The 27,635-nt window shown below is 48.2% G+C and overlaps 1 protein-coding gene across 7 annotated transcripts in view; it reads left to right on the top strand.

The window, feature by feature from the left end:
• Positions 1 to 27,635, top strand: part of TSPAN15 (tetraspanin 15) — an 80,524-nt gene that overhangs the window by 13,053 nt on the left and 39,836 nt on the right. For 6 of the 7 annotated variants that reach the window (XM_057531263.1, XM_007167828.2, XM_057531262.1 and 3 more), the window contains exon 1: positions 16,644 to 16,824. The exons of the other annotated variant lie outside the window; for it this stretch is intronic. In XM_057531263.1, the coding sequence (XP_057387246.1) occupies positions 16,729 to 16,824 (96 nt within the window). In that variant the 5' untranslated portion in view covers positions 16,644 to 16,728. Of the gene's footprint in view, positions 1 to 16,643; positions 16,825 to 27,635 lie in introns of those variants that run through there. 7 annotated transcript variants of the gene reach the window in all.

The following is a 27,635-nucleotide window of genomic DNA, read 5'->3' as shown; positions in this document are numbered from 1 at the left end:
TTGAAATGCCCAAGCCGTAGCTAATAATTCCTGAGGGACCTTGAGACTATGGAAAATACCCCATATTTAATACCATATTTAAAGCTGATTCGTAGATTATGGTTATTTCCTCTCAATCATCTATCGATGTTGCTTTTCTGTGGTCTAGATTCAAGAGCTAAAAATGAAAAATCTAATGTTTGCTTGATACTCTTTTAAGGAACCTGTTGTCTCTGCTGAAAGACTGTAGCTTTTTCTCTTTTCTCTGTGGAATTCAGGAATTTGCCAATTTATACCCTGTGTATAAAAGAGTATCAGTTTTAAATATGGTAGCTTTTTCTCTTTTCTCTGTGGAATTCAGGAATTTGCCAATTTATACCCTGTGTATAAAAGAGTATCAGTTTTAAATATGGTATTCAGTGAGTCCTTTCAGTTTGAAAGCACAAGTTTTTCTTTACAGGGAACTTTTCTTCTATAATTTCTCTGTTTCTTTTCATATTATGTAAGAATGTTTTCAGGTATAAGTAGCAGAACATTTGAGTAAAGAATGACTTGAATAAACAGGTGCTTATTTTCCTCACTTCACAAGGCCCTGGGTAGGCAGCTGCTGGCTTGGGTTCTGTCATTCGACAACGTCAGGGTTTGGGCTGGTATCTCCTCAATTCTCTTGGCCTCTCTCTTGTGGTCACAGCACGGTTGCCGCAGCTCCAGGCACTGTGTTTGCAGTCAAGTTTGGAAGAAAGGAGAAAAAAGTGTGGCGCTAATTGCATATGCATTTTATATCAGAAAAGACAAAAATGTTTCTGGATGCTTATGTCTCATGGGCTGGAACGGTGTCATATAGCAAGGGAAGCTGGTAATAAGTGTCCAGCCTCCATAGTGGAGTCAGAGAAGGGAGGAGGAGGTTGGGCACGGGGTTCAGTTAGTCAGCCAGCGGCATCTGCTACATTTCTTCATTCTGGATCTGGCCTCCACACCTCTTATCTTTTTCTTCTGATTTCCACTTCTTTGCATTTTTTGCTCTGAATTGTGAGGTACTTCTCTCCCTTTGTCTTCCAGACCACTGACTCAATTCCCATCATTGACTGTCTCTATTAAATTGTTATATTTGAAAGTCATACTTTTTAGGGAATTCCCTGGCGGTCCAGTGGTTAGGACTCTGCCCTCTCACTGCCGAGGGCACGGGTTCAATCCCTGGTAGGATCCCGCAAGCTGCACAGCGCGGCCAAAAGAAACAAAAAAAAGAAAGTCATATTTTGTAGTTAGCAGGAATTTTTTTGTGTGTCCTCCAACTGCATCTTCCCATAACCTTTTTTTCTTTCTTTGAAGTCCTCTCTTTCTTGCTAGTTCTACTTAACGCGCTCACCTAGGGCTTCCTCCCTTATTTTACTGAGTCCTTTTAAATAGGTGTGATTTTTCTTTCCTTGCTCATATTTTTTCCCCCTTGGTCCCCATAGAGGCCAGGCTGTTGACATGTCTAGAACAGGGTCCAAGCCAGTAAGCGGTGGAAGACACAGCAGTTTATCCTCTCCTGGGCCTTTGGCGAAGGAAAGGTCTGGCAAACAGTCACTCCTTCGCCTCTGTCCACTCTAGGCGTCCCCAGAGGCTCGCTGGCCACCTGCGACCCATCAGTCCACAAGTGCTGCCCCCCGCTCCGTGGTGGTCAGCTGGGCGGCGCAGGCCCCCAGGACCACACACAGCCTGCAGGCAGAAGCAGCCCCTCCCTGAGAAGAGTTAGGGTTCCACGGGGCGGGGGGGGGGGGGGGCGGGTCACCTCTGGGAACCAGAAAGTCCCTTCTACCTGGTGCTGAAAGGAGGCTGTGGCCCTTCTCCCACCACTGCTCCTTCAGCTGTAGCTCAGGAGGGTGGAGCCCCAAACCTGCTCTTGCCCTTGGAGATGTAGGGGCTCCCTGCGGCCTCAGGTGCTCCTTCCTGGCTTCCGGGTTATGTCACGCAGAGAGTGGGTGGCAGGCGGGGGAGGGGGTAAGGGATGTGCAATCAGTGCTCAATCAAGGCAATCTCAGGATTCACTTGAGCCCAGTTTATAAAAGTTTGGCTTTTGCTTAATACCTGGGTACTTTCTGTACAAACGTTATAAATCCAGGTGCGACTTACCTGTTTGCTAAAACAGGCCTGGTAGGGCTTCTCTGGAGGCATTTTGTCAGGAGTTTGAATTAGTGATTTCAAACAGTGGGTTATGATTAGTGTTAAAAGGGACAGTATAGAAAATATAAGAACGCATCCTGTGGCAAGGGTGAGTTTTTTTCATGCAACTTTTGCTCAGTTGTGTGTTTTGTATGTACATTGGGCTGTAACGTAAACTACAGTTCTGGGTCATGTTAAGAAAAATGTATAAGCAGGGGAATTCTCTGGTGGTCCAGTGGTTAGGACTCCGTGCTTTCACTGCTGTGGCCCAGGTTCAATCCCTGGTCGGGGAATTAAGATCCCACAAGCCATGCAGCGCAGCCAAAAAAAATGTATAAGCGGTGTTGAATTGCAGGATGTTCTGGGGACAGTTGTTTTGGCTTCACAAGAGAATAAAATTAGAGGAAGATGAGATCCTTTACTAGAAGAATTCCATAACTCCCTCCACCCCAGCTGACTTTATTTATTAAAAAAATTTTTTTTTAATTTTATTTATCTTTGGCTGCGTTGGGTCTTCGTTGCTGCGCGCATGCTTTTCTCTAGTTGAGGCGAGCAGGGGCTACTCTTCGTTGCGGTGCTTGGGCTTCTCATTGCGGTGGCTTCTCTTGTTGCGGAGCACAGGCTCTAGGCGCACGGGCTCAGTAGTTGTGGCGCGCGGGCTTAGCTGCTCCGCGGCATGTGGGATCTTCCCGGACCAGGGCTTGAACCCGTGTCCCCTGCATTGGCAGGCGGATTCTTAACCACTGCACCACCAGGGAAGCCCCCCCAGCTGACTTTAAATGCAGGTTCCTGTGGCATTTATGATACACTAGAACTAACTACTATTTAGCAGCCTGAACTCATGGTGTTTTTTCCCCAGCCCCTACTTGACCCTCCAGAAGTCAGACTAGCCTGCTTTCTCTGCAGTCCTCGTGAAATCTCGGGGCCATTTGCTGGGGCAGAGAGGGAACCAGCATTGCTCCAGGGTTTGGAGGGAAGCTTGAGGAGGCTGAGCAGGAGGTGGAAACCAGCCCCGGGTCCGAGTTCCTGCGCGGACCCTGAAGGGCTGTGTGACTTTGGGCGCACACTCCGAGACTGTGTCTCCTTGTGAGTAAAGCAAGAAGTATCCTCCTTGTCTTGTTTCCCACACAAAGCGATTCTGATGACCCACAGAAAAGGAAAAAAAACCACATTTCAGTCAACACATGTTTGTAGCAGAAAATGGCATTTTGCTAGTGGAAGGCCTTTTGTTTTCTCTGAGCCGGGCACAGCGGGACTTGGGAATGTAAGACGGAACGTAGGTGCTGCAGCTGATGTGAATTTGCTCAGCAAACAAGAAAGAGGAAGTTGAAATGGCCTGAGGGGAAATACCGGAAGTAGGAGAAAGGAGTCGGCGTTTCTCAGAGAAGAGAACTGGCTCCCCCCAGAACAAGTTTTCCTCAAATGACTGGCTTTCTGGCGGGAGCCCGGGGGAGGACGGAACCTGCAGTCTGAACGGGGCTGCAGGCAGAGCCGGCCCACACGGCGAGGGACAGCTGAACTGTGGCTTCCATGTTTAATGAGCAGCTGAGTGTGCCCAGCACCCCCCCCCCCCCCAAGGCCCCCAGATACCAGGTGGTGAGATGGCCCCTGCCGACCACCCAGTGGGGAGGGGGGCGATATCCAAGTAAATCTGGGGGTGGTGAGGGTTCTAATATGTGGGTGAAAGCACTTTGTCAGCTGTAAACTGGGCAGTCTACCTTTAAGGGGGTCCCCTAGCAACCAGCACAGGGCAGGATGCTGTGGCCTATTAACCTTCCTGACATAGGCCAACAGATCCATGTACGTTTTATGAGTGTAAAACCTTACACCCCTTCCTCAATAGCTGCAAGATCAAGTCCAGACCCCACTTCTGTGTCCCCCAAGGCCTGTTCCTGGTGCCTTCTGACCACCCTGGGGACCCAGCCACCTCCCCTGAGGCTCCCCTCCCCCAGCAGCGCCCAGCATTCCAGAAGCAGGTGCCCTGCCCTCCCTAGTGACAGGTGGAGCTATTGCTGCCGCCATGATGCCTGGCACTCACCACTCCCAGTGAGTCACGCAGGCCTGGCCCAGCAGCCAGTGTTCCCACGCTGCTTTCCCAGAACGCCTGGCTGGGCCCCGGAGAGACCAAGCCCTACAGGTGGCCGGCTCCGGCTCCGAGACTTCTCCTCTGTCAAAGCTCTGTGAGGCCAGCCTAGAATCTCCTCCAGAAGGGCCCCCCCACCCCCTTTATGAGGAGAAGAGATGGGAATGGCGTTTTCTCAGTCTGTCAGCCCTTGGCATTGCCCACTTAAAAGAATCTATTACTTAATTTAAAAATGTACAAAGGATAAAAACAAAATTTATAGAACCACCAATGGCTGATCAACATGTAAAAATACATTTGACCTCACTAATGATCAGGGAAATGCAAAATAAAAGGGAATATTTTTCTTTTTAAAAAACATTTATTGTGCAATATAGCACACATGTAGAAAAGGGCATAAAGCATAAATAGGTAACTGTGAGCAGGATTCTGGCCTTCTTTTAGCTTGAGTTCCTCTGTCCATTTATGAGGGAGGTGGACCTAATGATATCTGAAGATCCTCCCAGCTCGGGTACCCCTTGAATCACCACTGTCAGCCTTGGTTTACTGCTAATTCCCTCTGTGGCCAGGGGAAATATCCTAACCTCCCTCTTTTCTCATTTGTAATTGGGCATACAAACACCTATCCAGCCTACCTCCCAGCGCTGGCAGGTGGCTCCAAAAATTTTGAAGGAGAAAACCAGCCAGAGGATAAATGTCTTAGGAGGGTGGATGCCAGGCTCAGGGCCAGCACCTGGGCTGTGAGGAGACGGAAGGGGTTCTGGTGGTTTCCGAGGCCTGGCCCCCTCCATGTCTACTGGTCCCCATTGGACTGGACAGAGGCAGGCCAGCTGTGGGCAGATTTGACTCAGTTCTTTAGGACCTGTTTTGTTCTAGGTACAGTGCTTGATCATTTCATTTGGTTACCTTGAAGCGTCCCATTTCACAGATGGCATTGGTGTCCCAGGAGGGTAACGAAAGTTCCCAGTGTCCTCATTCAGAGTTGGCTTGAACGTGGTAGGTCTGGCATGTAACCTGCCCCCTGACTGTGAATCAAATGTTTTTCATGAAGCTGTGCTGCTTCAGGGAGCTTGACTCACCCTCAGCAGGTCCCCTTCGTCCCACTTCTATCCCAAGGGATCCCTTAGAATGAGTTTTCCTCTTTCCCCCATGATAACCTTCAGATAGCTGAAGACACTGGTCCTATCCCCTGAGTCTTCCCTTCCTCTTTCTCTGACTTTTCCTCTGAGGGCATAGTTTGAAGCCCTCTCACCACTGGCTGGTCCCTTCTGAACATCTGTGAGATCATGGGAAGAGTAGAAAGAAATAGGATGACCATCTTGTCCTGGTTTTGCACAGGACTCTTCTGGTTTTAGCACCAAAACTCCTAGATCCCAGGAAACCCCTCAGTCCCAGGTGAACTGTTATGGTTTCTAGGGACTGTCCCAGTTTTAAAACTGAATGTGCCATGTGCCCCAAGCCACTGATAGATACTAGTTATTGAGATGTTAACACCTGTTGTCTGGGGGAAATAGGATTGTGCAGTCAAATATAGTTGGGAAAAGCTGCACCCCCATCTTTCCTCCTGGAGAGAAACAATATCCATTCTCATGTTAAAGGATATGAAAAAGTCCTGCAGCATTTCCCAGACTTTTTTGATAGATCCTTTTTAAGGAAACACGTAAAAGCTCACAGAACTACTATCTTGCAGAAACACACAATAATGCTATGTAAAGTTTCAACTCTGATCAGTATTGAACTCTTAATGTTTGCGCTGTTGTGTATTATTTCTAGTTGCTTTTGAAGGCACATAGTTAACTCATTTCATTCATCATTTGCTGGCTCAGAGTATTTGAACTTCCCACTGGAGAAAAGTCAGTTTACTTCTCTGAACCTCAGTTTCCTCATCTGTAAAGTGGGATTCATCACATCAAATTCCATCGGTGGTGGGGAATTAAGAGGTGATTATGTGAGGGACTTCCCTGGTGGCGCAGTGGTTAAGAATCTGCCTGCCAGAGGGAGGAACACTCCCAAACTCATTCTATGAGGCCACCATCACTCTGATACCAAAACCAGACAAAGATGTCACAAAGAAAGAAAAGTACAGGCCAATATCACTGATGAACATAGATGCAAAAATCCTCAACAAAATAGTAGCGAACAGAATCCAACAGCACATTAAAAGGATCATACACTATGATCAAGTGGGGTTTATCCCAGGAATGCAAGGATTCTTCAATATACACAAATCAATCAACGTGTTACACCATATTAACAAATTGAAGGAGAAAAACCATATGATCATCTCAATAGATGCAGAGAAAGCTTTCGACAAAATTCAACACCCATTCATGATAAAATCTCTCCAGAAAGTAGGCATAGAGGGAACTTTCCTCAACATAATAAAGGCCATATATGACAAACCCACAGCCAACATCGTTCTCAATGGTGAGAAACTGAAACCATTGCCACTAAGATCAGGAACAAGACAAGGTTGCCCACTCTCAGCACTATTATTCAACATAGTTTTGGAAGTTTTAGCCACAGCAATCAGAGAAGAAAAAGAAATGAAAGGAATCCAAATCGGAAAAGAAGAAGTAAAGGTGTCACTGTTTGCAGATGACATAATACTATACATAGAGAATTCTAAAGGTGCTACCAGAAAACTACTAGAGCTAATCAATGAATTTGGTAAAGTAGCAGGATACAAAATTAATGCACAGAAATCTCTTGCATTTCTATACACTAATGATGAAAAATCTGAAAATGAAATTAAGAAAACACTCCCATTTACCATTGCAACAAAAAGAATAAAATATCTAGGAATAAATCTACCTCAGGAGACAAAAGACCTGTATGCAGAAAATTATAAGACACTGATGAAAGAAATTACAGATGATACAAATAGATGGAGAGATATACCATGTTCTTGGATTGGAAGAATCAACATTGTGAAAATGACTCTACTACCCAAAGCAATCTACAGATTCAATGCAATCTCTATCAAACTACCACTGGCATTTTTCACAGAACTAGAACAAAAAATTTCACAATTTGTATGGAGACACAAAAGACCCCAAATAGCCAAAGCAATCTTGAGAAAGAAAAATGGAGCTGGAGGAATCAGGCTCCCTGACTTCAGACTATATACTACAAAGCTACAGTAATCAAGACAGTATGGTACTGGCACAAAAACAGAAATATAGATCAATGGAACAGGATAGAAAGCCCAGAGATAAACCCACACACATATGGTCACCTTATCTTTGATAAAGGAGGCAAGCATATACAGTGGAGAAAAGACAGCCTCTTCAATAAGTGGTACTGGGAAAACTGGACAGCTGCATGTAAAAGAATGAAATTAGAATACTCCCTAACACCATACACAAAAATAAACTCTAAATTTTGATTTTGAATGTAAGGCCAGACACCATCAAACTCTTAGAGGAAAACATAGGCAGAAAGCTCTATGACATAAATCACAGCAAGATCCTTTTTGACCCACCTCCTAGAGAAATGGAAATAAAAACAAAAATAAACAAATGGGACCTAAGGAAACTTAAAAGCTTTTGCACAGCAAAGGAAACCATAAACAAGACGAAAAGACAACCCTCAGAATGAGAGAAAATATTTGCAAATGAAGCAACTGACAAAGGATTAATCTCCAAAACATACAAGCAACTCATGCAGCTCAATATCAAAAAAACAAACAACCCAATCGAAAAATGGGCAGAAGACCTAAATAGACATTTCTCCAAAGAAAATATACAGATTGCCAACAAACACATGAAAGAATGCTCAACATCATTAATCATTAGAGAAATGCAAATCAAAACTACAATGAGATATCATCTCACACCGGTCAGAATGGCCATCATCAAAAAATCTACAAACAAGAAATGCCGGAGGGCTTCCCTGGTGGCGCAGTGGTTGAGAATCTGCCTGCTAATGCAGGAGACACGGGTTCGAGCCCTGGTCTGGGAAGATCCCACATGCCACGGAGCAGCTGGGCCCGTGAGCCACAGCTGCTGAGCCTGCGCGTCTGGAGCCTGTGCCCTGCAACGGGAGGGGCAGCGATAGTGAAAGGCCCGCGCACCGCGATGAAGAGCGGTCCCCGCACCGCGATGAAGAGTGGCCCCCACTTGCCGCAACTAGAGAAAGCCCTCGCACGAACCGAAGACCCAGCACAGCCAAAAATAAATAAATAAATAAATAAATAAATAAATAAAATAAATTTAAAAAAAAAAAAAAAAAAAAAAAAAAAAAAAAGAAATGCCAGAGAGGGTGTGGAGAAAAGGGAACCCTCTTGCACTGTTGGTGGGAATGTAAATTGATACAGCCACTATGGAGAACAGTATGGCGGTTCCTTACAAAACTAAAAATAGAACTACCATATGACCCAGCAATCCCACTACTGGGCATATACCCTGAGAAAACCATAATTCAAAAAGAGTCATGTACCACAATGTTCATTGCAGCTCTATTTACAATAGCCAGGACATGGAAGCAACCTAAATGTCCATCGACAGATGAATGGATAAAGAAGATGTGGCACATATATACAATGGAATATTACTCAGCCATAAAAAGGAACGAAACTGAGTTATTTGTAGTGAGGTGGATGGAGTTAGAGTCTGTCATACAGAGTGAAGTAAGTCAGAAAGAGAAAAACAAATACTGTATGCTAACACATATATATGGAATCTAAAAAAAAAAAGAAAAAAAAATGGTCAGAAGAACCTAGGGGCAAGATGGGAATAAAGATGCAGACCTACAAGAGAATGGACTTGAGGATACGAGGAGGGGGAAGGGTAAGCTGGGACTAAGTGAGAGGGTGGCATGGACATATATACACTACCAAACGTAAAATAGATAGCTAGTTGGAAGCAGCCGCGTAGCAGAGGGAGATCAGCTTGGTGCTTTATGACCACTGAGAGGGGTGGGATAGGGAGGGTGGGAGGGAGGGAGATGCAAGAGGGAAGAGATATGGGGACATATGTATATGTATAAGTGATTCACTTTGTTATAAAGCAGAAACTAACACACCATTGTAAAGCAATTATACTCTAATAAAGATGTTAAAAAAAAAAAAAAAGAATCCGCCTGCCAATGCAGGGGACACAGGTTCGAGCCCTGGTCCGGGAAGATCCCACATGCTGCGGAGCAGCTAAGCCCGTGCGCCACAACTACTGAGCCTGTGCTCTAGAGCCCGTGAGCCACAACTACTGAGCCCATGCACCACAACTACTGAAGCCCGCGTGCCTAGAGCCCGTGCTCCGCAACAAGAGAAGCCACTGCAATGAGAAGCCCGTGCACTGCTACGAAGAGTAGCCCCCGCTCACCACAACTAGAGAAAGCCCACACGCAGCAACGAAGACCCAATACAGCCAAAAAATAAAAAAAAATTAAAAAATACAAAAGAGGTGATTATGTGAAGGCCCACAGCTCAGTGCCTGATGCTAAATAAATAACTGGTCAAGAATAAATGGAGATCCTTGAGAGTTAAGATGGGATGGGAAGGAGAAGTGGCCCAAATTCTGAGCCGCGAGATGGCACTAAAAGGAGTCAAGGAAAACCTGAAGGACAACAAAAGTCTCTCCTCAAGAAGAAATATATAGACTCAAAATACAGTACTTCGGGGGAAGAACTGGAGGAAGAGGAAAAAAGGAGATGGGTATTTGAGTTTAAATTTTTTTTTGGCTCTAAGGATGTACCAGTTAGCTTCTGCTGTATAACAAACCATGCCAGAATTTAGTGCCTTAAAACAACAATCTCTAAGTTGGTTCTCTAAGTTGGCACATTTAGGCTGGGTTCAGCTGCTCTTGCCTGGACTCATTCACATAGATATAGTCAGCTGTGGCGTGGATGGGCTGGATGGTCTAAGATGGTTTCACACACATGTCTGGTGGTTGGGGACTGCCAGCCAGGAACCTTGCTTCTGTCTCATGTGGTTTCTCCAACTAGCTCATACTTGTTCCCATGGCGGTGTCATTCCAAGAGGGACCAAAGCAGGAGCTGCAAGCCTCTTGATTCCTAGGCTTGGAACTCAACCAACCTCACTTTTGTCACATTCTGTTGGTGAAAGCAAGTCAGAATGCCAGCATAGATTCAAGAGGTAAGGAAACAGATTCTACCTCTTGATGAAGAAGCTGCTGAAATTCCTGACCATTGAAACTCTTCCACATAGGTGCTAACTCTTGCATATTTGGCCTGGGAGGCTGTTTGGTGGGTTGGGAAGAAGTCCACGTATGCACTCCCATGTGAATGGCTTCGTACACCTGCCTGCTAGTGTACACTTCCCCGTGTTGTCTGCACTTACTGCCTCCATTTCTTCCCTTCCTTTCTCTCCTCCATCCACTCCCATCAGGATTTTGTTCCTATTGTTCCATTGAAAGAGCTCTTATCAAAGTCACCAGTGACCCACATCTTGCAAAGCTGATGGTCAGTTCTCTGCTCTGCGCCACCCACCCCCCGCCGCCCTCTCAGAACATAGTTGAAGCCTCAGCATATTAAGGGGGGGTTCCCAGGACATTAAGTGCTGTTGAGCATCTCTTAACTTCTTGAAGGCCTTTCTTCTCCAGGCATCCCTGTCACCTTTCTGGCCTCATTTTCCTTCTACCTCACTGGCTGTACCTTTTCTGTTTTCTTTGCCAGCCTCTCTTCCTCTCAAAGGAAGGGGCCCTAGGGTCTGTCCTTGTCCCTCTACTTTTGCTACATTTTCTCCCTAGATGATCTCACATAGGCCCATGATTTAAATTGACCTGATGACTCTCAAATTTATATCATCCAGCTTAAACCTCACCTCTGAGTTCCCTGGACAATTCCACCTGGATTTTGAAAAGATAGCTCAAAAAGTTAAATGGCCAAACAAAGTAATTGATTTTTTTTTTTTAAAGGAAAGCTTTTTTCTTTTTTTTTGGCCGCACCATGCGGCATGTGGGATCTTAGTTCCACGACCAGGGATCGAATCCGTGCCCCCTGTAGTGGAAGTGCGGAGTCTTAACCACTGGGGTGCCATGGAAGTCCAGTAATTGATTTTTTTAAAAAATTTACTTATTTTATTTATTTATTTATTGGCTGTGTTGGGTCTTCGTTGCTGCGCGCGGGCTTTCTCTAGTTGCAGTGAGTGGGGGCTACTCTTCGTTGCAGTGTGCGGGCTTCTCATTGTGGTGGCTTCTCTTGTTGTGGAGCACAGGCTCTAGGCACGCGGGCTTCAGTAGTTGTGGCACGTGGGCTCACTAGTTGTGGCTTATGGGCTCTAGAGCACAGGCTCAGTAGTTGTGGTGCATGGGCTTAGTTGCTCCGTGGCATGTGGGATCTTCCCGGACCAGGGTTCGAACGCATGTCCTCTGCATTGGCAGGCAGATTCTTATCCACTGAGCCACCAGGGAAGTCCCCAGTAATTGATTTTTGACCCACTTCCCCCCAGCAGCATTCTTTGTGACCTCCCTTACCTTTGTAAATGACAGCAACATTTACCTAGTTGCTCAAGGCAAAAGCACTTGGGAGCATCTTGATTTCTCTTTTCCTCACATTCTACACCCAATCTGTCAGTAAGCTCTATTGGTTCTATCACCAAGATATATCCCCAATGCAGCCACTTGTCACTCTTCCCAGTGCTGTACCCCTAGTCCACAGCCTTTTGCACTGAGACTGTGCAAGGGCTTCCTAACCAGCCTCCCTCACCCCCAGCCCTGTCTCCTGTCTGTCCTCCATGCTGCAACCTTCTTATCTATTTATTTATTATTTTTTTTTGTGGCCACCATGCGGCATGTGGGATCTTAGTTCCCCGACCAGGGATCGAACCTGCGCCCCCTGCAGTGGAAGCTCAGAGTCTTAACCACTGGACCACCAGGGAAGTCCCAGCTGCAATCTTCTAAAGCTTAAATCAGATTCAGTGTCACGTCCCTGCTTAAAACCTACAAGTGGCCCTCACTAAAACTGGAAACAAATCTACACTGTTTACGAAAGCTGTGAGGCTTCTTCCTATGCCTCTGATCTCTCCTTGTTCTACTCTCCCGAGGTCCTTGCATGAGCCACATGGACCCTCTCAAAGCTGCTTCTTCTCTCATGGCCTTTGTACCTGCTGCTTCTTCCACTAGAAGCTCTTCTCCTGTATCTTTAGCACATACCCTTTTCATGTAGTAGTTGTCATGCGTGTTGCATGTCCCTGCCCCCCCCCCGCCCCCTACTCCCCCTTCCCATGCCCCAGTAGAAGAGAATAGAAGCTCTTGTCTATCTTGTTTACAGCTGTATCCCCAGAGCCTGGGGCAGGGCCTGAGTCATAGTAGAAGCTCAGTGTACATTTGCTGACCGATTTGTCTGTGAGGACTATAGCTAAGATTGTTAGAACTAGAAGAAAAACAGTTCAGCCTCATGGTTTCACAGATGGGGAAGCAGAGGCAGGGATGCAAACTTATGAGAGCCAAGTTGATTGTGTACAATCCGTAGGTTTCTTTTTCATAAGCAGTAGTAGCCGCTAAAGGTGAGGTTAGTTATTTCCCCCTACAATCTCCCTGCCAGGTTATCATGATAATAGATCTCAGAACAAATTCTGCTACCCATACAAATATGTATACAACAAGCATTTACTAGCAGGAAGCCACAAAACTGGTTCATACAGTCTGTTCTGTAAAGTCAGTGAAGGCTCAGCCCTCTGTCCTTTTAGGTGCTAAATCACCTTGCATGAAGGGTCCACTCAAGAAAGATACAACATTCTAGATGCAGGATTCAGCTAGACAGATGGTCACATCAGGCAACCAGAATCCCTTAGGATTTGGGATGCCTCAAGGATTTAGCCCAGTGCATCATCCTTAAGTGAGATTTTTTTTTTTTTACTCTGAAGAAGGAATGGATGGCGCCCTGCATCATTTTAGCCAACCTACATATCTCGAATGCTACAGGCACACCTTGTTTTATTGCACTTCGCTTTATTGTGCTTTGAAGATACTGCGTTTTTTTACAAATTGGTTTGTGGGAGCCCTGTGTCAAGTCCAACAGCATTGCCTCATTTCATGTCTCTGTGTCACATTTTGGTAATTCTTGCAATATTTCAAATTTTTTCATTATTATATTTGTTATGGTGATCAGTGATCTTCGATGTTACTATTGCAAAAAGATTATGACTCGAAGGCTCAGATGATGATTAGCATTTTTTAGCAATGAAGTATTTTTATTTATTTTTCAAAAGTTGTTTTTTTTTTTTAAAGGTATTTCCTGGGCAGCTCCTGTCTCTTTTTTTTTTAAAGCTTAAGTTCTTTTTTTTTAAAAAATAAATTTATTTATTTATTTTTGGCTGTGTTGGGTCTTCGTTTCTGTGCGAGGGCTTTCTCTAGTTGTGGCAAGTGGGGGCCACTCTTCATCGCGGTGCGTGGGCCTCTCACTATCGCGGCCTCTCTTGTTGCGGAGCACAGGCTCCAGACGCGCAGGCTCAGTAGTTGTGGCTCACGGGCGCAGTTGTTCCACGGCATGTGGGATCTTCCCAGACCAGGGCTCGAACCCGTGTCCCCTGCATTGGCAGGCGAATTCTCAACCGCTGCACCACCAGGGAAGCCCTTTTTAAAAGTTTATATTTTTATTTTTTAAAAGTTTACTTCTTGGCTGTGTTGGGTCTTCGTCACTGGGTCTTCTAGTTGTGGCGAGCGGGGGCCATTCTTCGATGCGGTGCACGGGCTTTTCATTGTAGTGGCTTCTCTTGTAGCGGAGCACAGGCTCTAGGCGCTTGGGCTTCAGTAGTTGCAGCATGCGGGCTCAGTAGTTGTGGCTTGTGGGCTTAGTTGCTCCATGGCATGTGGGATCTTCCTGGACCAGGGACTGAACCCATGTCCCCTGTATTGGCAGGCGGATTCTTAACCACTGCGCCACCAGGAAGTCCAGCAGTGGAGTATTTTTAAATTAGGTATATACATTGCTTTTTTAGACATAATGCTATTGCACACTTAGTAGACAGTGGTATAGTATAAACGTATCTTTTATATGCACTGGGTAACAAAAATTCATGTCGCTCGCTTTATTGCAATATTGGCTTTATTGTAGTGGTCTGGAACCCAGCCTACAATATCTCCAAGGTATGCCGGCAGTAATTTCACCAAAAGATAGCTTATTTCTAATACCTGTTGTGCTAATTAATAAGCCATGAATTTCACTGATGCATTCATTATGGCGCTCTTCTCTATGTTAATCATTATTGAGATAGGGAGAGCTGCAGGGCTGCTGAGCTGATTGGGTGTGACTGTGTACATCTCAGACATGGTGGAAGTATTTACACTATGGAAAGTGGCAACAGGGTTTCCCTGCCCACCCCACCAACCAGAGAGCCAGTTATTAAACATTGACCAGCACACCACTGGATAGCTTAGAGCCCTCTGGACTGTGGCCTTTCTGATAAATTCTGGCTCACCACCTCACCCTCATGACTACCTCTAGACTTGGTGATACTCAGTCATAGCTGCCCTTTAGAAATTACCTGGCACCTTTACAACAATATTGATTCCCAGGTCCCGGTTGGTGGAGATTCTGACTTAACTGGACTGGGGTGGGGCTTGGATATCAGGATACATTTAAAGCTCACCACGTGGTTCGAAACTGCAGCCAGGGTCACACTCCCACCTCTGCGTCATACTATTTATGCCACATATTCTAACAAAGTTAATGGCAAAGCCAGGCTTGGCACCAGGCCTGCTGACCCCCAGCCCAGAGTTCCTGGCAAAAGGAGAGAAAAATTGAAAATAGGTCATTACTTCTTCTGAGATTTCAGTATTTGCAGATGTGTCTGAGGAGCAGCCCATAGTGCTTGGGGTTAGGTTGGGGGTGGGAGGGACAACGAAGTTGCTCAGGAGCCCGGGAAAGGCTGTGCTAGCCCCAAAGAGCTCCAGGCTCCCTCCGCGGGGGTGTCTCAGCCTCATCTCTCAGGGCGTCATTGTATAGGGGCTCAGGGAGAGCTGAGAGGGACCACTCAGATGTGTTCGTGTCACTAGGGAAGATTTGAAAGAGGAGAGAGTGCAGCTAGCTAGAGAGGTCAGGACTAAGGCGGGGGCAACTGAAAGAAAACCGGAGTGGGGAAGGAGGCTAGGAGGGGAACCCCCAGGGAGAGGGAGACAGACAACCCCTCCGAGGGCAAGGTGCTGAGCTAGCCCTCCTGGGGATGGAGATGAGCACCTCCATGAGTAGGTGTAAGCCTGGCTCTATGGGGCTGGTGAGGGAAGGTAGTCCTGCAAAGAGGGGTAAAGAGTTAATTTCTTCCTCCTTAAAGGACAGAAAGGATGACTTCTAACCTTGAGGTAGGATGCCTTCTTAGCCCCCAGTTATTCATCTGAAGGTGACCCTCAGCAGTTCCTGGTTCCAAGTCTCTACCCAACCTTACAAGGCTTGCTTCCTAGTACCAGGAAACTGGCTTCCTTTTAACTCCCTGGGCAGGGCATTGCCTCCCTCCCCCACCCGCACCTTACTTTCTTCTTTCTATGGCAGAGCCCTGGGGGCTGGGCCAGCCTGATCTCTATTTCTCTCTGGGAGGCCTGGGAGTCCAGGGCAGGGGACTGGGACAAGTGCGCCGTTCCTGCAGTCACCACCAGGGACCCCACCTAGTGCTGCCGTGAGCTCACAACCTCTGGGCCACACATTTAATTCCTGAATGGCACAAACACTGATTGCTGGCCTCTGAAGCCCCAGGCTGAGCTAGGCCTGCAGGGAAAGGAAATAGCAGTGAGTCAAGGAGGGGCTGTGGGAAACAGACTCACAGCCAGGAAGACAGATTCTGACCCCAGGCAGGGGAAAGGCTGGGTGCGAAGAAGCTGGGTCAGACCTGGGCTGAGTGTGTGCAAGGGAGGGGGCTCCTGAGTTGGGGCGAGGGGGTGAGGGCTTCTCAGAGGAGGAGGCCACTGGGGCAGGGTTGGGATCTCACCTGGCCGCAGAGAAGGGGAATCTCAGAGACTTGGGGAAAAGCCTCCAAACTGTTACAAAAGGAAACTGCGGGCCTCAGCTCCACGAGGGCCCCTAGCCGCACCCTCGTCTGCGGCACCTTCCTAGATGCGGCTCTCCCAACCCCCTTAGGCTGAGGCACTCCACTTCCTTATTCCATTCATGCCTTGCACACTCATTTGCACATTTTAACACCTTAGCCGTAAATACCTGCTCTTTTCCCATAGTCTTCTCTCTTGACAGCAGTGGAAAGCGAGCATTTCTGTGTACCCTGAATGAAGAAGCACTCTAGCTGTCTCCCTAGCGTCCCTCTGCACACACTCTCCCACGGCCCCCAACGTGCCTGAGCACAGGCGCTTCCAGAGCTGCACGCGACCTCGTTCGGAAAACCCTCGCCCTCGCCCCTCCCTCGGCCTCCTCTGGGTCCAGACCGCTGCCCCGCCCCAGGCCCGCCCCCTCCCAGAGCGCCCATTGGCCCTGGGGCTGGGTGGACCCGGGCCGGGGCTGTGATTGCGGCTCGCCGGTGTCAGTCCCCGAGTGAGCGCCGGTGGCGGGGCGGGAAGCCGGGCGGGCAGCCTCAGGTGGGGCTGCTGGCAGCGAGGGACCCAGCCCGGGAGCCCCCCAGGATGCCCCGCGGAGACTCGGAGCAGGTGCGCTACTGCGCGCGCCTCTCCTATCTCTGGCTCAAGTTCTCGCTCGTCATCTACTCCACGGTGTTCTGGGTGAGTGACCCCAGTCGGGCCCCGGCATGGGAGGGGGAGTCGGCACTCCCTTGTTCACCCACACGCTGAGCCGGCGGTGGGGGTGGGCTGGGTCCAGGCTTGTCTGCTCCAGGGAGGGGCAGAAGCGCACTCCTGGATTCTCGTCCCACTCTCCTTGCGAACTAGGAAATTATGGTTGCTCCAGCTCAGCCTGAATTTCAGCCGCCCGGTGCTGAGCCTTAGAGGTTGGTGGCAACGGCTCCGACGAAGGAGCTCCGCCTGGCTCACCTGTGTGCACCTGACCAGCAGTTTGGTTCTGCGAGTGTGCTGCGCTTCCGCTGGTGCCGTAGGCTGTGGTTACCACGTTTGGCCGCGCTCACCCCACCTGCCGGGTATTACTGAGTTCGTCTCTCCATCCGTCTGCGGAGAAGTGGTCAGGCTTTGTGGTCCGGAGTCGGGAGACCTGAACTCCTTATGCTGTCCCCACTATTTACTTGCCGATGCCCCTGAGCAAGATGCTTTTCCAGGTGCCTTGATTTCCTCTGTAGTGAAAGGAGGATTCCACCAGACGTGTGGTCTCCGGCTGCTCCCAGGTGCTCAGTAACTTAAAAAAGCCCCTGCACTTAACCTTCTCTCTCTCTTGTTGGGGGCAGGGTGGTAGTGGCTGGACATGAACCAGGCTTCGAATCCTGCCACTACCACTTTCCAGCTGAGTGATCTTGGGGAAGTTACTTCAACTCTCTAGGCCATAGTTTCCCCGTCTGCAAATGGAGACAGTAATTATACTCAACTTTCAGAATGGTTGTGGAGATTAAATGAAACAGGTCAAGTACATTGCTTATTATTATTATTATGGGCAAGGGAGCTGGGCCCTCCTGGTAAGCTGACCCAATAGACTGGATTTCTTTATGGAGATTTCAGACTAGGCTGGGCCCCCTCGTAGAAATGAGGACATCTTTCTACAGGCCAGTGCCAGCCCTGCCACTCTAGAATAGCCCCCTACCCCCAGTATGCCACAGGGCAGACTTGCCCAGGTACCTGACACCCCTCCCCCTCAAAACACATGCACACTCCTGGTCTTCTCCTCAGCCCTCTCATTGGGTCTATTCTGCTGGCAGGAACTGTTAGATCTGCCATCAAGCCTGGCTTTCCTTGTGACCCCTCTGTGATGTGACCTTACCTGGTAGTCAAGAAATCCAGATTCTAGTCTTGTTCTGTTTTGAATCACTGGGAGAGCTTAGGCAAGTCATTTCCATGTTTGGGGCCTCGGAGCTGTTAATTGACTTGCCCAGCTCCCAGTACAATTCTCTGACTCTATGTAACGTGGAAGAGAGAAGAGCAGTATGTGTGGGGGCCGGAGGATGGAGCACAGACCCACTGATGGAGGCTCCAGGGAGGCAGAAGGTTTTATGTGGAACTGGGATGGGGGTGATTTGCATCGGAATCAACTACAGAATTTTAAAAACACTACAGATACCTAGGCCCTGGCATATGTATTTATTTAAACTTATTTAAGCTCCCCAGGTAATTCTAGTGTGTGGTCAGGGTTAAAAACGGCTGATGGTCTCGTAGGCTCTTTGATTCTGATTCTGGGGGTTTTTTTTGCCTTCTCCTTGTTCGTCTGGCCTCAGAAGCTCATTCTCTGTAGGTCAGAGTTGAAAGAAAGCAGGCTAAGGTTGATGGGTGGGGAGGTGGGAAAATAGGGGAAGACCAGGAGTCAGAAGGTGGGGGTTACTTTTTTGGCTTCACCCCTTCTTCTGATATATAATCACTGACCAGTCTCTTAACCTCTTCGCACCTCCATTTTTCCATCTGTAAAATGGATACCTGATACCCTGCCCCACACTTCATTGGATTGTTTTTGGGGTTAGTGATGTGGAGAAACAGTGACATGTGGGGAAACCAAGTGCTATAAAAAAGAAGGTTGCACAGTTAAAACGGAACTCGAATTTTCAAGGCCTTGTCCTGTCACTGTCCCCTGCAGCCCTGAGAAAAGACCACTCTGTGGCCTTTGCTTTGTCTCTCTTGGAGCAGGGTGCTCAGAATCTGCAAGAACTCAGAATCTTTCCTTTCCAGCCACCTGAGATTACCTTACCAAATCGTTAACTTCCCATCCTTGCAGGTATTTGTGCTTAAAAATCTCCCTATGCATGCCAAGAGCTCATCCACCTGCCAGGGCAACTCCAGGTGCCAGAATTTGACTGCAGGGTGGAGGCCCAGTTTAAGTAATTTGTCCTAGACTGGGTTTGCTGTTAATTGGAAGCCATTACAGGAGAGCCTATAATCTCTGTCCCTTGGGAGGAGTAGGGCCATATACTTGCTTTATAAGCCCAAAGTGCCAACACTTTCATCTCAGTATTTAAGGAGCCATAAGTTTTACCATAGCCATGCACCTTCTATAGGGCTTTTTGCTTTAAAACTTACTATCAAATAGGAATTGCAAGGACACTGTACAAAATTTAAAAGTATAGAAGAGTCGTCATCAGTGATAAGCCTTCCTCCTATCCCTCTCTCCTGGCCTGCCCTGTCCAGAGGAGACCTCTGTTATGAGTTTCTTATGATTCTTTTCTGAGATGCTATCCTAGGCACAGGATGTCCTAGTTACAAACATGTGCATATGTTATATATTCTTTTTTGTTCCCCCTGCGTAAAGTAGCATACTATACACAGCTCTGCCCTTACCTTTTCACTTAAATTTAAATCTGTGTAAAATTTGGAGCTTTGCTAGGGGCTGCCTCATTCTGTTTGATGGCTGCATAGAATTCACTGTAGGCTAAGCCAAAATATACTTAATCAGTCTCCAGCTGGGGAACTCAGGTTGTTTCCAATCTTTCGTTACCGCAAACAGTGCCGCAGTGAGCATCTTCGAACGTGTCATTTTGCACATATGTGTGTGTGTCTTTAGGGTAATTTCTAAAAGTGGAATTGCTGGGTTAAAGGGTATATGAATATATAATATACATACAGGAATACACTCACCATAAGAGTGTACAACTTGATTAATTTTTACAAAGTGAACACCACTGTTTAATCAGCCCCCAGGTCAACCAGCAGAATGGACAGAAGAAGCCAGAAACTCCCATTGTGTCCACTGCCAGTCGTTACCCCTTCTCGCCAGTAGTAATCATTATTGGGATGTCTAATAGCACAGAACAGCTTCGCCTGTTTTTGTATGTGCATTAAAAATTTTGATAGATGTTGTTAAAATAGCCATACATAGAGGCTGTAATAACTATTGTAATATTATTTACATGTAATATTATATTACTTTAAGCTGATTCACTTTTTAAACGTAAGTTTATTTTTAAAAGGAGGCTTTATATCACCACTGCCAATGGGGAACCAATATTCCTCATCAAAAATAGCAGGTAGAAATGGAGATCAAAACTACAATGAGGTATCACCTAATACCAGTCAGAATGGCCATCATCAAAAAATCTACAAACAGGGACTTCCCTGGTGGCACAGTGGTTAAGGATCTGCCTGCTAATTTAGGGGACACGGGTTCGAGCCCTGGTCCGGGAAGATCCCACATGCTGTGGAGCAACTAAGCCTGTGCACCACAACTACTGAGCCTGCGCTCTAGAGCCCGCGAGCCACAACTACTGAGCCCATGCACCACAACTACTGAAGCCCGCATGCCTAGAGCCCGTGCTCCACAACAAGAGAAGCCACCGCAATGAGAACCCTGGGCACCGCAACAAAAAGTAGCCCCGCTCGCCACAACTAGAGAAAGCCTGCGTGAAGCAATGAAGACCCAACACAGCCATAAATAAATAAATAAACAAACAAACTTAAAAAAAAAATCTACAAACAATAAATGCCGGAGAAGGTGTGGAGAAAAGGGAACCCTCTTGCACTGTTGGTGGGAATGTAAACTGATACAGCCACTATGGAGAACAGTATGGAGGTTCCTTAAAAAACTAAAACTAGAACTACCATATGACCTAGCAATCCCACTACTGGGCATATACCCTGAGAAAACCATAATTCAAAAAGACTCATGTACCACAATGTTCATTGCAGCACTATTTACAATAGCCAGGACATGGAAGCAACCTAAGTGTCCATCTACAGATGAATGGATAAAGAAGATGTGGCACATATATACAATGGAATATTACTCAGCCATAAAAAGAAACGAAAGTGAGTTATTTGTAGTGAGGTGGATGGACCTAGAGTCTTGTCATACAGAGTGAAGTAAGTGAGAAAGAGAAAAACAAATACCGTATGCTAACACATATATATGGAATCTAAAAAAAAATTGTTCTGACGAACCTAGGGGCGGGACAGGAATAAAGATGCAGACATAGAGAATGGACTTGAGGACACAGGGAGGGGGAAGGGTAAGCTGGGATGAAGTGAGAGAGTAGCATTGACATATATACACTACCAAATGTAAAATAGTTAGGTAGTGGGAAGCAGATGCATTGCACAGGGAGATCAGCTGGGTGCTTTGTGACCACCTAGAGGGGTGGGATAGGGAGGGTGGGAGGGAGATGCAAGAGGGAGGGGATATGGGGATATATATATACATATAGCTGATTCACTTTGTTATACAGCAGAAACTAACAAAACTTTGTAAAGCAGTTATACTCCAATAAAGATGTTAAAAAAAAATAGCAGGTAAATACGACAGTAAATATAGTGCAGGGAAGACAAAACAAGTTATTTAATCCTAGCCTGATACTGTGGGTGCTGTAGGCTACAAACCTGAGGCTTGCCCTGGTTGTTCAAAAGCAGTTTGGTAAGTGTTTGAGAGGCGTGAAGACAAACCGACACCAAAGCTGAGATTTGCTCCTTGATGAGATTGGAAGGATCAGAAGGGAAATGAGCAATGAAAACTCAGTCTGTGAGTCAATATGAATATGACCTTGAACCCCTTACAGTGATCTCTTGTCCCACACTTGGGGGCCCTCACATTTTTAGAGGGCGACCTCGGGGCTCAGAGGGGGTGTGTCTCACGGTCACTGAGCAGAGCTGGCACTAGCCCCCACGTCTCCTCATTCCCAGTTCAGTGAGAAATGAGCTCACCCAGGGGCTCTTGGAGCCTCCTCTTCCCACCACATGGGTGAATCACTCTGACACATGTGCCCTTTGCCCACTGGGGACACACCTCTAATTATAGCACCAACCACAGGGTATCCTAGAGATCCGTTTACATGACTGTTTTTCCTCACTGAACTGTGGGCTCCTGGAGGTCAGGGGTGTAGCTCATTCATATCCTCTTCCAAATGCTGGTCTTGGGGCCGGGCACACAGTAGGTGCTCAGGGAAGGCTTGTTGCATTGGGGCAGTTGAGTCCCAACCTGCGTCTTGGAAGCGAGGATTGGAGATATGGGTACCTGGATCAGAGGCTGAGCTGGGTGTGTAGCCAGCAGTGGTCAGGTTTGCTGACGCCTTGAATTTGCAAAGTGGGCTTTACTGGTCATGGAGACACTGGCTCTCTAGAAAGCACCTGTTGTCTTGACAATGAGGTAGGGTTTTCAATTGGGTAATGGTGTCAGGGCTGAGGGGTGTTGATGATTGAGAAGGAAGTGGGTGTGGTTAGGTGATGAAGGTTATAAATGCCAGAGGCAATATTAACTCTTCTTGCCCCCTCCAAGGATGGGCCCCATTATCATAGTTTGATCTGTGATGCTTTATTTTTCCCTAACGTTTCATGGTTAAGAGTGTGGACTCTGTACCAAGCTCTCTGGGTTCAAATCCCAACTCTGACACTTACAGGTTGAGTGACATAGGCACTAACTTCCATCTGCCTCAGTTGTCTTATCTGTAAAGTGGGTGACACCAGAACCTACCTGAGAGTTGCTGAGACCATTAAATGGATTAATTATAGGAAGAGCTTAGAGCAATGCCTAGCACATGATAAACACTACACCAGCTACTTAAGGATTAGCTGTTCTTTCCCAACCTTCCTCTCTATTCTTCTTGGTACTCACTGAGAATTAGAAGGGCCCTTGAAGGAACCTCTAGTGTGACCTTTTTGTTTTACTGAGGAGAAAACAGGCCTGGAGAGAGGAAGCAAGTATCTGAGACCCCACAGCAAGTTAGTGACAGACCCAGACCAGGACCCGGTTGCCTGACTTCAGTTTCTTCATGGGGTCACTGTGACCTTTACCAGCCATTGTACCCCCAGCCCCTACCCCCCATGGTAGTCCCTCCACATGTCAGGGCTCAAGGTGTAGGTGGAGGACAGCATTTCTGGAAGGAGCCAAATACCTGGCCTCTCACTTAAGCATAGAAGGAATTTCCTTTTTTTTTTTTTTTGGCTGCATTGGGTCTTCGTTGCTGTGTGCGGGCTTTCTCTAGTTGTGGCGAGCAGAGGCTACTCTTTGTTGCGGTGCGCGGGCTTCTCATTGCGGTGGCTTCTCTTGTTGAGGAGCACGGGCTCTAGGTGCGTGGGCTTCAGTAGTAGCAGCACGTGGGCTCAGTAGTTGTGGCACGCGGGCTCTAGGGTGCATGGGCTCCAGTAGTTGGGGCTCGCGGGCTCCAGAGCGCAGGCTCAGTAGTTGTGGCGCATGGGCTTAGTTGCTGCATGGCATGTGGGATCTTCCCGGACCAGTGATCAAACCTGTGTCCCCTGAATTGGCAGGCGGATTCTTAACCACTGCGCCACCAGGGAAGTCCATAGCAGGAATTCCTAAGTTTTGAAAAAAGCTTTGTTTGTGTGAAAATAATATGTGCACAAAGTTAAAAAAGAATTCCAAGCAATTCAGGTAAGTACACAGACGAAAATAAAAGTTACCTTTGATTCTACCACTGAGAGAGAACCATTGTTGGGGTTAATACCCATTTGGACATCTCCTTGTACATATATGTACATATTTAACATTTTTTTATTGTGTTTGATTGATTGGGCAGGTCTGTTTCCCTCTTGTTCTAGGCAAGCATTTCAAAGAGAAAATAGTGAAACTCAAGCAGAAAGTGAGGCAGCCTTCACACTGGAGAAGCGGTTACCATGCCCCATGGGCTGTCAGAGATGATCTGGGGCTGGGCTCAGGCCTCAGGCCCAGAGAGGTCCTCCCTTCCCCCAGCTTGGTCATGGGACCTTTAAAATCCAGGGAATCAGGAAGGCAGTCCCGGAAGGGATTTGGAGAACCTTCTAATGCACTCATTTTCCATATGAGCAAGTAAGGCCCCGAGAAAGTTTCTTTGTGCTTAGTCGAGGCTTCTGTGCATGAACCCGCCCCCTCCTGTAAGAGAGGGGTTGCTTTAAGTTGTAGGAGTGGGTTGGGACCTCGCTGCCTTTGGTTGTTCGTTCCTGAGAAGCAGGAGTAACTACCTGCCCTTCTCCTTTCCCCTGCCCCGTGCCTCTTCTCGGTGACTCACAATGCCAACCTGGGGTGGGGCTTAGAGTCAACCAGATTAGGGACTGATAATGCAATTTCCATACCAGTTGGCTCCATATACAGGGGAAAGATGTCTTCTGGGTAAGCCCGGACACAGGGGATTGAGAAGATAAACCTTTCCCAGAGAGCACCTCTGGATGTGAGTGGGTTGGAATCGACATCTTCGTGGAAGGCAGGAGATTGCAGTCTTGACCTGCCATTCCCTCCAGGGTGGGGACCGTTTGCTTATTCAGTCAACAGAATAGTTATTTAATGCCTATTGTGTATATCAGGCACTGTGATAGTTACCAGGAAACAACTATGAATGAGACAGGTTAGTCCAAGCCCTGGAAGACAGACAAACCAGGAAATAAACCTAGTTGTGAGAAGTGCTAAGGAGGAAATTCGGGAGGAAGTGGGAAGAAAGGGATGGGAGTTCCTACTTTAAATGGGGTGGTCAAAGAAGGCCTTTATGAGGAGGTCAAAGACTGAGAAGGACCCAGCCACAAAAAAGGCCTGTAGAGAGCATCTCAGACGGAGGGAGCAGTAAGTGCACAGGCCCGAGGTAGGCAGGTATGGCTGCAGCAGATGAAGCCTAAGGGCCAGATTGTGGGTGGAGAGACTCTGGTCATATTAGGAGTTTGGGGTCTGAGTGGCCCAGAGGGGAGGTTTAATTGTCAGGACCTGATGGCAGTGCCATTTGGAGACATGGATCAAGTGCTGGTTCTGCTGTGACGCTGGGTGAAGGACCAACTCTCTGATTCTCTGCGGATACCCCGGAGGGCTGTGGGGAGGACCCTGCAAGATGAGAGATGTGGAAGCACCCAGCACACTGTAGGCCTGGTGTCCATGGGGGGATGGAGACTTATCTGGGGAGCCTTACAGAGCTCACGGGGAGCTGGGACACAAGATGTGATGAGAAGTTCTGGAATTTGTCTTATCAGAGGAAGCTGCTTTCTGCTGGGGATTCTCTGCCTGCTTAGAGCAGATGGCTGTGGCCTTGCCCTTGGGCGGAGGAGTCTGACCCCTTGGGAGTGCATTCAGCCTCTTTGGGGCCTGAGTTCTTCCCACCCTTTAGTTCCTAGGCTTTAGTGGTGTACCAGCAGAGGCTGTGTGCCACATGATGGGCACGTGGGTCTAGGGAGGCCAAACTAGAAGTATCCTCAATGCTCTGAGAGCACCTGGAGAAGGAGGGATGGGAGAAGCACTTCTGGGAGCCCAGGGGCAGGGTCTGCCCTTGCCAGGGAATGTCAGACAGGTGTACTGTTCAGCTCCAGGCTGGGCCTTCCCACCCGGGCCTGTGGGAGGGGAGACAGAGAAGACTAAGAGGTCAGCCCACGAGGGAGATGGAAGGTGAAATCAGGCAGCAGCAGCCAGCTGGAGGCAGTGTGTGGTTTCCTGCGGGGCTGACTGGCCGTGACTGCAGAGGAGCCCTGGGGAGGACTTCCAGGAGGTGGGAGCCGGGCTTGAAGGGCGTGGAGGCCAGGCTGAGAGGAGTGGAGATGAGCTTTGGGAGAGGAGGGTGGGTCACTGCAGAATGGGATATTTGTTGGGCCTGGATGTTCAGGTCAGAAACGCCCTTTGAGAGGACCAGGCCTGGAGGCCCAGCTCTACCACGCAGCAAGTTAGGAGAACGAGCACTTCTTGGTTGATGGTTGAGGAGCAGGTCTGATTGGCTACGTGACAAGTCACGGACAACTCTCTGTGCCTCAGTTTCCTTGTCTGTGGAAATGGGGTAATCGTTGTACCTCACAGGGGGCCAGGCTTGGATGGGGCGATGCCTCCAGGGCTCTTAGCGGGGTGTCTTGTGCGGTAAGCATCAGCAAGGATGCCGGGAGGAGAAGCATCGCTGGGCGGGAGCCCGGTGGCAGCTCGCTGGGCGTTGGTGAGAAGGGCTGGAGGGTGGGAGGAGCCTCCACTTTGCACTTGCATCACCATACATCGCGTCACTTCTCTGGGTCCTCAGAACAACCCTGTGAGCTGGGCACTTTCCCCTTTCACAGCTGAGGAGACTGAGGCCTAGAGAGGGGGACATGACTGGCACAACCCACCATTTGCATCCATTGCTGAGACCAGAGCTGTTTCACTGTGAAAGTGGTGCCTGTTGTGTTTTGTTTAATTCTTTCCAGAGTAGGCTTTCCCACCAGTGGAGGCGTTTGCATCTTGGCCTGCAGGGAAGTAAATATTTGCCCAGAGGGTAGAAGGAAAACAGCCTTGGCCTGGTCATTCTCAGAGCCCTCCCCCTTCCTGCTGGAGAGCCCCTCCCAGGATGCAGCGTGTGGCCTTGGACAAGTCACAAGGCTCCTTGTGCTGTTTCCCGTCCCTACCAGAGGACGGACTGTGCTGGGTGCAGTGTGGGGGGGCCGCAGAGGTGCTTGGGGTCAGGCGGTCAGTTCCTGTGCACCCTCTGTGGGCTGGGCGCTGGGCCCAGAGATGCGCGCAGCCCCCAGCCCGCCCCGTCACAGATCGGGGCCAAGTCGCCCGGCTGGAGTGGAGTGGGGTGCTGGCTTCTGAGGCTGGCACCGAATTTGGAGACTGGGTCACTTCCTGATGTCAAAAGACAGGACCTTCTGGGCCTTGGGCCTCTGAGGCCTCCCATCTTGAGGATTTCACAAGTGCACGTGTCCAAGCCCCATCTTCAGAGCTGACTGCATGAGTCTAGGGTGGGGCCCAGGCACCTATAATTTTTAAACTTACCCGGGTGATTCTATCTAACGTGCAGCTGGAGTAGAAACTGCAGCTCATGGTGGTGTCTGTGAGGGAATTCTGATGGGAGTGGCCCGGTTTCCAAGCTGACTTTCTCTCTACCTGAATCCTGACTGCCTTGTTGAACCTTTTCCCAACCTCGCTGACAATCTGGACAGTCTCCGTGGGCTGGAAAGTCACTGTGCACACTTGGGAGAAGCTCACTGTGAGGGAGCCGTCCTGGAAGGGGAGAGTGCGATAGCCAGGGGTGGAGGAGCGGGGGTGTTGGGTGCGGTATTGGCGGGGCTAGTCTAGACTGGCGGAGGTGTGTGGAGACCACCAGCCTGGGGATGGGGGTGACCATGTGGGAGGCTGGGCTTCTTCCGGGGACCCAGATGTATCGGGGTTGGGGTGTGTCCATGGTTCTAGAAGTTTGTTTTCCTTTTGGTTATCTTTATAACATCCTTTAATCTGCTCTAAAGGCAACACGTCTCTGTAGTTAACTTTGTAACTTGAAGAAGTTTCTATAGAACCAGACTTGAGCTTCTTGAGTCAGGGATTCACGCACTTAGGGGGTGAGCTGTGACAATTTCCCCCCCTGAAATTATGTCTCCAGTTTGAGAACTGCTGATGTGTAGGCATCATGTTGGAAAGCTGGTTGTGATCTATTGAGTGTCAGCGACCTGCAGTTCTGACTCTGTAGGGGAGGTACAGCAGGTGGTGGGGAAGCAGAGTTCCAGGTAGGTGTGATGAACTTGCTTGGGGTCACAGTGATGAGCTAGTGGCCAGTTCGTGGAAGGATGGGGACTTGACTTCT

The sequence above is a fragment of the Balaenoptera acutorostrata genome, chromosome 16 (genome assembly GCF_949987535.1).
Source record: "Balaenoptera acutorostrata chromosome 16, mBalAcu1.1, whole genome shotgun sequence".
In the NCBI taxonomy this organism is placed as follows: Eukaryota; Metazoa; Chordata; class Mammalia; order Artiodactyla; family Balaenopteridae; genus Balaenoptera; species Balaenoptera acutorostrata.
Note: the sequence above shows the minus strand (reverse complement) of the source record. Positions and strands in the feature narration are given on the sequence as shown.